A 14026-nucleotide genomic window follows, 5' to 3' on the forward strand; every position below is an offset into this window, starting at 1 on the left:
GAAGTCATTGGAAAAAGGACATCAGGTCATTTTACCCCTTTGCTACACAAAGGCCATAACATGCTAGGCTCCCCCACACATAATGTAGTATCCCCAGTTTTCACAAGCATGCAGGGTGGGGACCAACTTACTAGACTTTTAATAACTTTACTCTCTAGACTCTCGGTATTAGAGAGATTGTCAACAAGAATTGGGCTTTCATCTCGGATGACCCCCACCTTAGAAGTTCCTTGGGCCTAATACCTCAATTAACATTCAGAAGGGGGGTGAACTTGAAAGGTTTAGTTGAAAGGTCAAAAAGAATTTCCAAATTAAACACATGCATGACAAAGTGTGGGAGATGCTGCCAATGCAAGTTTATTAAAGTAATCAATAAAGTAAAAATTAGAAACGAGGATTATTACATGCATGACAGATACAATTGTGACTCTCAAGGAGTTGTTTATGGAGCTTTTTGTGATGGGTGCGAGGCAATCTATATTGGGAAAACAGAGAGGACATTAAAACAAAGGATTTATGAGCATGAGTACAGTATTATGAATAAAACTAGTACCAGTGCCTTAGCTAAACATACTCTCATTTTTCCCCGCCATCATTTTTCATTTGTTGTTTTACAACTAGTGGAACACAACCGAAGAGGGGCCCTTGGCAACTTAAATTAGAAGAGGCCGAGTTAGAGTGGCAGATTGTAACAGCTGCATATACTTTTCCAGGGTTGAATGAAGCTTTATCTATTAAAAGTTTGTTGAAATTGAAAGCCTTGGCAAGGTAGGCCTGTTGACCCATTTATTTAATTGTATATTTGCACACATATTTGATTGTTCCTTAACATCTGCTTTTATTGCAAGAATATATAATATTGTCTTGGGTAAGAAATTGTCGGATGCATACATTTTATATTTATCGTCCATCGTTTGTGTTTGTGTAGATGTATTTTATTCTTATATAACATCACAATATTTTCTTTTATTTTATTTTATTTCACTTTATTAGTTCATCTATTACTTTAACTGATTATTTGTTTTTTTTTTATGTAATTGTTGATTTTTATGATTATGATTTACTGATACTTTTATGTGGTTAATGCTGCTTTAAATATATCATGTTGAATGACATCATGTATTTGGGCTGCCAGCCCATTGGTTTAGCATTCCTGTGCAAGTATTTTTAAACTGGGAAGTTAAGCGTTTTTAAATTGTCTGAAGAAACTGATTCACTTGGTTCAGTGAAAGCGCTTACAATTATTAAACTGTTGGATATTTCTTTGCTTGCTCATACGTCTTTTTTCCTTTGGTTTTCGTCAGTTTGGATTTTTTTGTTTTTTTAATAGTATGGGGAGGTTAATTGCTGACGTCTGTTCTTCAGAGACCAAGACATATCTAAATTCTTTATTATCTTCTGTAACCAAATATTCTCTAAAATGCTTAAGGCACTGATGATGCTGTTTCCAGGGCAACTGCCACTGGGTCACTGATGAGGAGATATGCCTGGCTCAATTATCAGAATTTGCCAGAGGATATTGAAACTGAGCTCAAATTCTGCCTTGGATAAGGAGATATTGTTTGGCCCTTCCTCTGCTGAAGTCCTTAAAAGGTTTAATGAAAAGGAAAGTTAATGTAGGGGTGTACTAAGGTTTTTCAATCCTTTATTCCAAAGTACAATAGAAACTTTCCTTCCAGTTCAGGCCCTTTTATGAGAAACAGAATAAACATTCCAAACAAGGAACAGGCAAACAAAATTTCAGAAAGCAATGACAGAAGATTCAAAAAATAAGGGAAAAGTATCCTCCTAAAAACCAAAGTCAATCTAAAAAAGAAGATTGCCCCATCACATTTCCCCCTCCTCACCCTAGCATTCTTCTAAAACTTACACAAAGTCTAGGTCTTTATTTCCCTCTGTGCCACCAGATAACTTCAGACACTTGGGGTCTGAGAATCATTCAGAAAGGCTATAACTGGCAGTGAGAGTCCCATCTTCCCTTTCAAGGGATTCCTATACATTTCTGCAGTCAACCCCTCCACCCCGTTTCTTCCTTGTTTAGATCAAATGCTGTCTGAGAGGAGTATAGAACCTGTTCTTCCAGATCAGTTGGAAAAAGGGTTTTATTAAAGAAAGAATAACTTGGAAACCTGTTAGACCTTTCTTTTCTAAACCTTCACATAACATCAAAATTCAGAATGTTTTTTTTTTTTTTTTTTTTTTTTTACATTCTTTATTACCACTCTTCCTACTTCTCAGATTTCTACTAACAGTGGATTTAAATGATTATCATGTTCCAACTCGCGAAGATTAAAGACACTTTTTGTGTTTTTATTTGTCTGGTTTACTTTTTCAATCCTCTGCTTTACTCTTTGGTTTGTCAACAACTTCAAGAGTGTTTACAAAGTGCCTGGCTCATGTAATAACCTTGAGCAGAGCATTTATGTATTTTTCCTTATTTAGAATACTGCCTTTTTCTTTATGCAGATTACATGTGGTCAAGAATCTCTGGTTTGGTTAAAAAAAAATACTTTTTCTCAGTCTGGGATTCCAGTTTAACATAGAGAAGTTTTCTCTCATAGGATAGTACTCCTATGATGTCTCTTGGATTACAACCCTGATGATGGCTTTGCTTCCTCAGGACAAAGTGGGAAACATTTCTCTATTTTTCTAGCCAGACTCTGGCATTTGGCAGAGAGTAGCTCATGATTCTAGGAGTCATAGCCATTCCTTTGGCAAGACTCCTCAAGAAGAAAAGTCAATGGTTCATCACATCTGTTTTGCAACCAGCAGTAGCACCATCTTATTGTTCCAGTTCCCAGTGCTGGAGTTTGTAAAAAGGGTGTTACTTGGTCAGTGAATCTGTCAGTCCATGTTTCCCTTTGTCCCTTCCAGGCTTGACTCTGTCTGTAACCATGGAAGCTTTTGACTTTGATTGATAAGCTGTCTCAAAGGGGGTGACAGTTCAGGATGTGTAGAACAAGAAGAGCAAATTAAAGCACATAAATGTCAAAGAAATAATGACACTAATAAAATGCTCTCAAATATTCAAACTATCTTTGGATTCAAGGGCCTCTACTAAGAATCACAGACAATACAGTAAAACAGAATTACTCGTAGTACAGTAAAGCAAAATTATTGGATTTATCGCTTGGTTGATTTTTTTTTTTTTTTTTTTTTTTTGTTAGTAATAATCACAGATAATACCAAAGTGATGTGGTATATAAGCAGGTTGGGGGTCCAGTTCCTACTCCTTTGCAGACTATTTTTGATAGCCTGGGAACTAGCAATTCAGCACAGTCTTAACCCTCAAGACTTCCTACATTCTGTCAGAGCAGACATGCTGGGCAGGATCAGGACAAACCCCCTCAAGAAGAGAAGTTGCACCTATGGGTTTTCCAGGAATTGATCCAACTGGGAACAACACCTTAACTGACCAGTTTGCTTGCATTCACAGCAGATCTTTAAAGAAATTGTGCTCCAGGACTTCTTGTACAAAGGATGGGAAGACAGATGCACTTTTATTCCCATGTAAGGGGATGCTCCTGTTGTATGCCTTTCTAGCCTTCTAAAGATTCAGGAGGATTCTCCAAAAATGATACTGTGGTAATTCCCTTTTGGCCCAGGTTCATAGGTGGTTAGTAGGCTAATGGCCCTAGGGCATTTACAAGCCTAGCTATGTAATATACATGCTTCCTAATTGACCACTGTTAGATGGCTCCCTAACTGACCATATTTAGATGGTTTGATTGTTTGCAGAGCGAATCTATGATCATACCGGCTTCCCCTGTCCATGAGGGATGTAGGTGCCACCCCAAGGGTGAATTTACAGTCTCCCATCCAGATGTTCTTCGTGTTTCACAGTTGCAGTCATTACATTTGGATAATCTGCTGGCAGGTTGCCCTCAGTTGGCCTGATTAACAAAGTCTTGGGTCCTGCGTCTGTTGCTGTCCCTTCTTCCATGATGTCAGGTCGTCAGGGGAATAAAACATGCAGCCGACACCATTACATTATTCTTTCTTGACGTGCGGTGCCCGAAGCAGAAGCAGTTCGCAAGTGCCGGTCGGCCGACTCCTGAAATTTTCATTTTCGAGTTTCAGAACCAAAGTCTTCAACTAAAAGCTAAGTACCCCGTTGGGGAAACTTTTTCTTGCTCCTTACCGATGTCAGTAAAAGTTAGTAATTGCTTTACTTGTCGGAAGCAAATACCTCATAAGGATTTTCATTTGTACTGTATTCCTATGCCTAAAAAACAAATGATCAAAATGGCAGAAGATTTAATTACTCTGATCAGGGGTAGCCAACCCCCTCCTTCTAAGAGGCCTAGGCAAGACATTGATTATGAATCTTCTGAACAGGATAACTTTTTCTGACTCTTCTAATGAACAGGATTTGTCTATACCTACTTATGAGAACTTTGATGCAGAAGATTCCATTCCTTCTGCTTCTCCCCCTGAGGATTTTTCTTTTGGGGAAACTTTACATACTTTAAGGGAACATTTCCACTGGGAGAGTCAGGATTTCTCTGAATCTAAAAAGAGAGTTGGGGATTTTCTTCTTCTTCCTCAGCATAGGCCTTTGGCTATACCTCCTCTTGACATTGTTGTTGATGTTTTTCAAGAATCTAGTATGACTCCTGATTCTCTGCCTTCGGCTCCTTGTAAGCCATACAGATATTGTAGGGTTCCTGACTCCCACAAATTCCTTTTCAAAAATCCTATTGCAGATCCTGACGCCATTTCTCAGGGTCCCAAGGGCATTAAGGCCTCTACTGCTAAAAGTCCTACCCCTTCTGATAGAGATTCCAGGGTGCTGGATAGATGGGGTAAGAAGGTTTACACTTCTGCAACCTTGGCAATCAAGGCTTTAAACTGTCAATTTCACATGCTTAAATATCAACAGCATATTATGGGACTGCTTAAACAGAAAATGATGTTAATTTCAGACTGTGTGGAAAATAAAGATTTACAGGATTTATTGCATTCAGCTGAACAAGTTGGAAAGCATACTTTGCAATGTGGTTTTGATTCTTTGGAGGCCTCTTGCAGGGCTGCTGTAACCGGGTCTGTGTTAAGAAGGCATGCTTGGCTCAAAGAGCAAACTCTGCCTGATCATGTTAAAGCAAAATTGTTGGATGCTCCTTTACAACAGGGCTGTCTTTTTGGTAATAAAGCTGAAGACGTTTTAAAAAAGAAAGATTTCTTACAAGTGCAACCTCCCAAGATTTAGTAGGCACTGGCCTACTAAGAACTGGTCCTTTCCAGTTCCTTCGAGAGCCACTCAAGTCAAACCCAGACATTCCAAAGGCTCCAGGTTTCAGTCACAAGGGACTTTTAGAACAAAACAGTGGGGTGCCTCCACCTCCAAATCTGGAACCAACAAGGCACCACCCTATGGTAAACAGTCTCAATGACTTCCCTCTACACTCACCAAGCACTTATCTTTTAGCCGCCCCTTTGGGGGCAAAGCTGGCACTTTATGCAAGAAACTGGCAACTTATAACCCAGGACAAATGGGTTTCAAATATAGTATCCCAGGGATACAGATTTCAGTTCCACACATTGCCAGTCCCAAACGGATGGCCAGACCTGCCCCCAAATCAGTGGGCAGAGGCCCAGAAACAAGTTCTGTCCCTCATGAACATGGGGGCTATTCAACCAGTACCAGAAGAGGAAAAGGAACAAGGTTTCTATTCAAGACTTTTCCTGGTACCCAGAAAAGGCAAATCATGAAGTCCAATTCTGGACTGATGTATTCTAAACACATTCCTGGACATTCCGAGATTCAAGATGCTGACTCTTCAACAGTTACTTCCTATGCTAGGCAAAGATGCCTGGTTGGTAACTCTAGACTTAAGAGGCTTACCTGCATTTCCCAATCAGGGAATCTTGCAGAAGATACCTCCGCTTCAAAGCAGGCTATTTGCATTACCAGTTCTCTGCACTGCCCTTTGGCTTATCTACTGTGCCCGTGGTCTTCACAAAGTGCCTGGCTCCAGTAATTGCATTTTGCAGGCAAAGAAATATTCACATATATCCATACCTGGACGATTGTCTAATTCAGGCAGAAAACAAGGACATTCTTGTAAAGCATCTGGCGTTTGTAAAAAGGGTTCTAACTTGTCAAGGGTACACCATAAACGAAAAGAAATCACAGCTGGTAACCTCTCAAAAAATTACATTCCTGGGTGCAAGCTTGAATACAACTGCCCAGATGGCTTACCTTACGCCAGAAAAGCAAATTCAATTGGTGACTTACTTCAAACAGGTGGCCACAAAAACCCTATCTGCAAGACAAATTCTGCAAGCCTTGGGGTTCATGGCCTCATGCATTCTTCTAATTCCGTATGCAAGACTGCATATGATGAAACATCAATGGTACTTAAAAAGTTTATGGAGTCAGCATTGTCACAGTCTGGAAACAATGATTCCTATCGCACCTTGCCTGCAACTAGAGTTCCTATGGTGGTCAGAGGTCTGCCACCAAGACAAGGGACTGCCATTCACTCCACCCCCTGCCACCCAAACCCTAACTACAGACGCATCAGGCTATGCTTGGGGGGCTCATCTGAGAGGGAAGTGCATTCAGGGCAAATGGAGCCCGAATCAAATGCACCTTCATATCAATCAGAAAGAGATGCTAGCTGTACAGAATGCAATGACAGCCTTCAAGGACTACCTTCATCCAGGACAATTAATGATAAAGACAGACATAAACAAGCAGGGGGGTACAGATTCCTACCCCCTATGCAGACTAGCCATGGCATTGTGGAACACGGCCTTGATCTACCAAATACAACTACAAGCTCAATTCCTGCCATGAAAACTGAATACTCTGGCAGACGAACTAAGCAGAAATCTCATGGACCCACACGAATGGAAACTAGAACCACGAATTTTCAACATATTGATAAGCAAATGGGGGAGTCCGGACATAGATCTTTTTGCCTTACCCCAGAACTATCAGTTGGACAAATTCTGCACACGAACTCATCATAAAAAAGCTTGGAAAGTGGATGCTCTATAATTCAGCTGGAAAAACCTATCAGTCTATCCTTTTCCCCCTCTGCCTCTGCTGTCCAAAGTTCTACTAAAAGTCAAACAGGACAAACCAAAAATGATTCTGATTGCTCCAGACTGGCCTCGCCAACACTGGTACCCACTCCTGTGCAATGTGTCACACCTTTCACCATGGCACCTGCCTCAGACACCTTACTTTACTGTCTCAGCAGAACAACCAAATTCTGCACACTCAGCTTCAAACTTTGAATCTTGCAGCGTGGCTAATCACCTAAATTCACCCTTAGCGTCCCTCAGCAAACCTGTGATGGATGTCAGTACTAGAAAATCTTATGCTGACAAATGGAAAAGATTCTGTGCCTGGAACCAATCACAAGGAATAAGCACAGCAGCTCCCAATATTCCTCAGATTTTACAATACTTAACTGAGATGCTTCACAAGGGCCTGTCCTTTTCTTCCATAAAAATCCATGCCTCTGCCATTTCAGCTCATTATAACACAGAACCTCCCCTTTTCTCTCATCCTCTACTAAAGCAGTATCTCAGAGGGGCCAAAAACTTAAGACAACCCAGGAGAGCTCCAAGCCCTGCCTGGGACCTTACTGCAGACTTAAAATTTCTCTCCTGGAAAACAGCTTTCCTTTTAGCAGTCACTTCATCTAGAAGGATTTCCGAATTACAGGCTCTTATGGCAGTGAAGCCTTTCATTATTTTTCATGCAGACAGGGTGTCTCTCAGGACCAATCCATCCTTCATGCCTAAGGTGATATCCAGTGTGGCTCTTAATCAGACCATTCATTTGCCAACTTTCTTTCCCAATCTACAGAACAAGGGGGAGCGAATTCACCATTCTTTGGATGTACACAGACAACTTAGATTTTACTTTAACAGGACAAAATCTCTAAGAAAATCTGAACAACTACTGGTGGCATTTGCTGCAGGGGCAGAGGGAAAGGCTATTTCAAAGCAGACTATTTCCAAATGGATAAGCCATTGTATTCGTTTCTGCCATATGCACCATGGTAAAACTATCCCCCAGGGGATCAGATCTCATTCCACCAGAGCTGCATCTGCTTCTACAGCTTTTCTCAGAGGTGTTCCTACCAGAGACATTCTAGAAGCTGCTACCTGGAGCTCAGTTCATACGTTCACCAAGCATTACCACTTACCTTTCTTCTTTAAATCCAGAGCTGGCTTTGCCACTGCTGTCCTGCAGGGCATTATAGCTGGCCCTAATGCTGTATAAATCCATCCTCCCAACCATAGCTTTGGGAATCTACCCAAATGTAATGACTGCAACAGTGAAACACGAAGAACATAGTACAGTTGTGTACACTTACCATAAATGTAGATATTCGAGTTTATTCACTGTTGCAGTCCTGGTTACCCACCCTCCAGCCCCCTGTTTTTCTCTTACTATACCTCTACCTTCTTTCAGTATGCTTAAAAGCCTTTTTGGTGTATTTGCTTTTGTTTGGAGGTATATCTTTTGTGTTTTAAATTATATATATATATATATATATATATATATATATATATATATATATATAGCTCCCCATTTGGGGGGTACCTGACATCTGGGGCAAGAAAAACTGGTGTAATGGCATCGGCTGCATGTTTTATACCCCTGACGTCATGGAAGAAGGGACAGCAACCGACGCAGGACCCAAGACTTTGTTAATCAGGCCGACTGAGGGCAACCTACCAGCAGATTACCCAAATGTAATGACTGCAACAGTGAATACAGTCGAACATCTACATTTATGGTAAGTGTACACAACTGTACTTTGTCCAGGTTGCTCTTAAATAGGGTCATTGAGGAGCTCTGCTTAATGTGAAGTGGGAGTTTATTCCAGAGTAGCAGCAGTCTGTGGGAAACATATTTGTCTCTCCAGCGTGTTTTTTTAGTCCATAGGCTAGGTTGGGATCTCTTGAGCTAGGGACTCCTGTCCCACTTAATTTGCAGCCATGCAGCATTTCAGTAGGGCAGGGTCAGAGACTTTTCTGTAGGCCAGGCACAGGTTTCCTCTCCGCAGTCTGTGGGACACAGAGTACAGTGGGGTCTATATTACAAGACTGAATGTTTAGGTGATCGAACACCTAAACATCGAACTTGTAATATCGAACCTAAAAACATCAAACGTTGCAGGGAAAGATGTCTGTTGGCCACAAAAATAAAAAAAACTTTTCACCCAAACTATGTGGGGGGCTTCGATTCCCCCCACCCCCGACATAGGGAGCTGTGCCCCCCCACACCCTCCTAATAAAATATACCAACTCCGAGATCGCTCTACAGTAGACAAAATGGCAAAATCTGGCGAACGGCCAAGGAAAATCTTTCCCTGCATTAAATCGTCTGTTCGCCTTTTTTTTGCTTTCGATATTAAAAGTTCGATGTTTAGGTGTTCGATCACCTAAACATTCGATCTTGTAATATAGACCCAGTACAGTGACAGGGCTTTCAGTCTTCCCATGTAGGTCATGTTTTGTAGTCCCTAAATTCTCTTGCTCAGGAACCACTGTGGTCTCTCCAGCTGCTGCAGGTGTTGCTGAGGTACATGCAAAACAGAGCATTGTACTCTGTTAGTAGTCTGAAAAGGGTGGAATACAGAGGTGGTGCAACATCCTTGGTCTTGGATGTGTTGTCCTTACTTATGCAGTGTGCAGCGTAAAAGGCTTTCCTTACCACTGTGGACACATGGTGATTGATGTTTAACTGCTATCAACTTGTGTTCCCAAGTCATGCAGCACTGTGTTCAAACTTAGGGGGGGGGGTGCTGCCTGTATTGTAATTTGCAGGGGCTACCTCTTTGCCTAAGTGGAGAATGAAAGACTTTTTTGCTTTTAGTTTTAGACCGTGGCTTTGGCGCCAGTCATTTGTCTGTGTTAACTTCTCCTATAATATGCAAATATCTTTAGGGGACTCAATGATTGCTCCCAGTTTGCAGTCACCTGTATACTTGGTAAGCCACAGGCCATCTACTTTCACCTGGACTTCTGAGAAATAGATTTGAAACAGTTGAAGGCCCAGCACAGAACCTTGTGGTACCCACCAGTAACTGTTATACTTTGACAATATGGTTTCTGTCAGTGAGCCAGTTGGCTACCCATCTAGTGACATATGGGTTAATCCCCAGCTGGGAGAGTTTCTTGATGATACCTGAGTTGGGTGATGGTATTAAAAGCCTTGGCTAAGTCAAGATAGGCGGTATGTACTGCTTTGCTTTCATCCAGGGCTTTGGTGACATTCTCAAAGAAGTCCACCAGGTTTAGTAAGCATGATCTACCCTTAAAACCAAACTGGGTCGGGTTGAGAGTTTGAAAGTTGCCTGTGTCCTTGCTGATGAGGTCCATGTTGATTCTTTCCAAGTAACAGTGGTTCTAACTTATTCTCCAAATGGCCAAGAGCAATTACCACAGGCTTCTTCACCGGGTGGACTTAGATAGGGTAGTGGGTGCTTTAATACACCCCAACCTTCAGTTACTTCAGCTCACTGCCGGGATGATAGAATTTTAATGTGTTTTAGGGACCCCTTTTCTGAGGATCTGTAGCAGGTATTTAAAGGAATCTAATAAACCTACTACTAGAAAATATTTGGCTAAGTGGAAAAGATAACTAGGACAAGGATTCTTTCGTGGACAAGACAACTCTGGTTCTACAACATGCAAGAAGAATTATCCTCTGTCCTTCCTTAGTCTTCCATCAAGATTCGCCTTTTAGAAATCTCTGCTTGTCTGCCAGTGGGTACTCCTCCTTCTACCCTGACTTGAGCAAAACAGTTGTTGAAGGAAGTTTTACATATTCATCCATCTGTAAGTTGGGCGTTTCCTTCTTGAGATATAAATTTTGTGCTGGAGAAACATGCATATTTTCCTTTTGGACCTGCTCATGAAATTGATTTGGAACTCTTATCTTGGAAAAAAGTGTCACCCATTGCTCTGATTTCTGCAAGATGAATATTGGAGTTACACCCTTTTATGGTGATTTATCCATCTCATCTTTCACAAAGATAGTGTAACTTTGAGGACAAATTCTTCATTTTTGCCTAAAGTGGTTTCAGTGTTTACTTTGAGCCAGGACATTAATCTTCCTGTTCTGTCCAGAACCGAAAAATAGGAGAGAAAGAATTCCACACACACTGGATGTCCATGCAACTCAAATACTACACTGACAGGGCAAAAAAAACCCCAAAAAAACAAAAAAAAAAAAAATCAGGAATTTTAATAATTTAGCTCCTGTGAAGGTAAGATAAAGGGCCAGTCTGTGTCAAAACAAACAATTTCTAAATGGTTGTCTCATGCTGTTGCTTTTTGTTGTTATTGTTGCCATAACAAAACCCTTCCAGGCAAGGTCAGGGCCTACTGTACCAGGACTTTGGCTACTTCTGTGGCTTTTTGGAAAAGGATGGACTCTAAAAATACAGTTGAGGCAGCAACTTTGTGATTTGTCTATACCTTTACCCCAAGCACTATAAACTAAGTTATTTTTTTAGGTTTGGAATATTCTTTGCTAGGAGTATTCTCCAGGGACTCAAGGACATGGACTCTGAGCCTTCTTCTCTCCACCCTTTCATTCTAAGCTTTTGTAATTTTCCCATATAGCTTAAGGTACTTCAACACTGATCTACTGCTGAACATTGTACAGTTGTGTAAGTAAACTTACCATACCGGTAAATATTAGAATAGGTCACTCTCCCTCCATCACCTCTTTTGATGTGTTTTATGCCAGGGTGTGGATATTTTCCTTTTTCTTTTTTCTAGCACATACCTAGCTAGCAGATCTCTAGGCTCATTTGTTCGTAGACAAGAAATTCTGAGGTTTGGTACCCTAAACACTGACTTTATACTACTGTTTTCAAGCTGTACAGCAGCTAGGGTACATACAGTAGAAGGTACCCTAAACTTTGGAAACTGGCCACTTGTCCAATCCTTTGCAGGATATGTATCATTTAACTTAGGATATTGCAACTATTATCAGTTTGAATATCTACTGTTATGGTAAGTTTACTTACACAGCTGTATTTTTTTGCAACAGTAGAAAACATGTTAACTTTCCATCTGCATAGATACAGAACTTAATGTTATTATTTCAGTCCTTAAACATTTCTTATATTTGTTGTCAAATTATTGCCTTATGCCTGCAGTGTCTAATTGCCAGCTTGTCTTTACATTGCGCAGTCTCCTATGGTTGCATTTCGCACAGAAATGTAGCAGTCTCTACCCTTCTGTGGATTGTGAGTTGTCTGGGTGCAGCAGTTAATGCTCCATTTTTTCAACCCCAGCTATAGTACAAGAGAGAGTAAAGGACATTGCAGCTCCAGAAATGTAATGGTCTGTCATCCTTAGCAAAAAAATGAAGCATAAAATATCTACTTTCTGCATTTGACTCACTATGGTGTGGAATTATATATGGTAAAGGTATAATTCACAAACTGGTGATCTTCACCCATATATTTGCTTCCAGAATGTGTCTACATTTCTTTAAATAGTTTTGGTTATTATAACTTGAAGGAAATGTAAATATCTGTGGATGTATTTTGAGGCTATGAAGAAAATATATGTATTTGTTTTGGGGCTTCAACTCATTAATTTTTGTTTTTTGTCTTCAGGATTCTTCTTTTACAAATGCAGGGTTAGGATCTAACTTAAATCTCTCTGGTGAGATTGAATGCGATGCTAGCGTAATGGATGGAAAGTCATTGCAGTTTGGTGCAGTTGGAGCACTAAATGGTATGCAGCATTTTGTAAACTGTTTTTCATTTGCTTTCTTCTCTTATTATATTGTGTGTAGGCTTTGAATGGCACTTCTGTAGCAGTAAACATCTAAAGTCAGTGTTAGTCTGTGTATGTCTGCAATTTATCTGATAGTCAGCCCACTGCTGCTAAAAAGGCAGATAGGATTTATGAAGTTCCTAATTCTTTTAATTTTTTGATGTACTCCCCACAAACCTGACCCAGCAGCTGTAGCTTTAGTTAATCCTACTGCTGCTAAATATTTAGTTAATTCCAGTCCCACTATTTCTGGCAAGGACAGTAAATTATTGATAAGTATGTGAGAAAAGTCTGTGCTTCTGCAACTTTTATTTTTCAGAATTTTGAATTTTCAGGCTCATAGGTTAAAGTTTGTTCTGACTAATTGTGAAAGTATAGGGAATGTTTTGTTTGCAGTTTCTTCTTATGAAGAAAATCTGCTGTAAATAATTTAGCTTCTTTCAGTGTACAAGTCACATCTCTTCATTTTGCAGTGTGTGCATGACTCAATTGATACTTCTTCCGGGGGTATGTCTGCTGGTACTGTTTTAAGGAGGTTTGCCTAACTGCATTCTTGGAACCTCCTAGATGGTGTTAAAATGAGATTTTAAATTTTCTTTGGCTACAGATTTAGTTTTTGACCCCTCTACTCCTAAAGGTCAGACAGGAGAAGCCAAAGATGATACTGATTGCCCCAGACTGGCCCCACCAGCACTGGTATCCAATACTAAGGAGCTTGTCTCAATGCCCAGCTTGGACCTTACCTCAAATACCTCAGCTACTGTCCCAGCAAAACAGTCAGATCCTGCACAGCCAACTCAGAACTTTAAACCTGACAGTATGGCGAATAATGTAGTCATACAAAACACACCTCTCAGTAAAGCTGTGATGAATGTCATTTTGGAAGCCAGAAGGCCTAGTACTAGAAAATCTTATGCTGGAAAATGGAAGCGATTCTGTGCTTGGAACCAGGCACAAGGAACTGATACAGCTGTGCCAAATATTCCTCAGATTTTGCAATACTTAACTGAGATGCTGGACAAAGGCCTGTCTTTTTTATCTATTAAAATTCATGCCTCTGCCATTTCGGCTCATTACAATGTAGAGCCACCAATCTTTTCTCATCCCTTATTAAAGCAGTACCTCAGAGGAGCCAAAAATTTAAAACCTCCAAGGAGATCACCAGTGCCTACATGGGACCTCAATTATGTCTTGGAAAAACTCACCCTGCCTCCTTTTGAGCCAGCTGCTACTGCTGATATAAAGTTTTTATCTT

At 40.5% G+C, this 14026-nt stretch overlaps 1 protein-coding gene across 2 annotated transcripts in view; it reads left to right on the forward strand.

The window, feature by feature from the left end:
* Positions 1-14026, forward strand: part of TASP1 (taspase 1) — a 1724078-nt gene that overhangs the window by 222493 nt on the left and 1487559 nt on the right. For both annotated transcript variants that reach the window (XM_044056205.1, XM_044056211.1), the window contains exon 5: positions 12609-12729. In XM_044056205.1, the coding sequence (XP_043912140.1) occupies positions 12609-12729 (121 nt within the window). The remainder of the gene's footprint in view (positions 1-12608; positions 12730-14026) is intronic.

The sequence above is a fragment of the Protopterus annectens genome, chromosome 1.part2, assembly GCF_019279795.1.
Source record: "Protopterus annectens isolate FY-2018-M chromosome 1.part2, PAN1.0, whole genome shotgun sequence".
In the NCBI taxonomy this organism is placed as follows: domain Eukaryota; kingdom Metazoa; phylum Chordata; order Ceratodontiformes; family Protopteridae; genus Protopterus; species Protopterus annectens.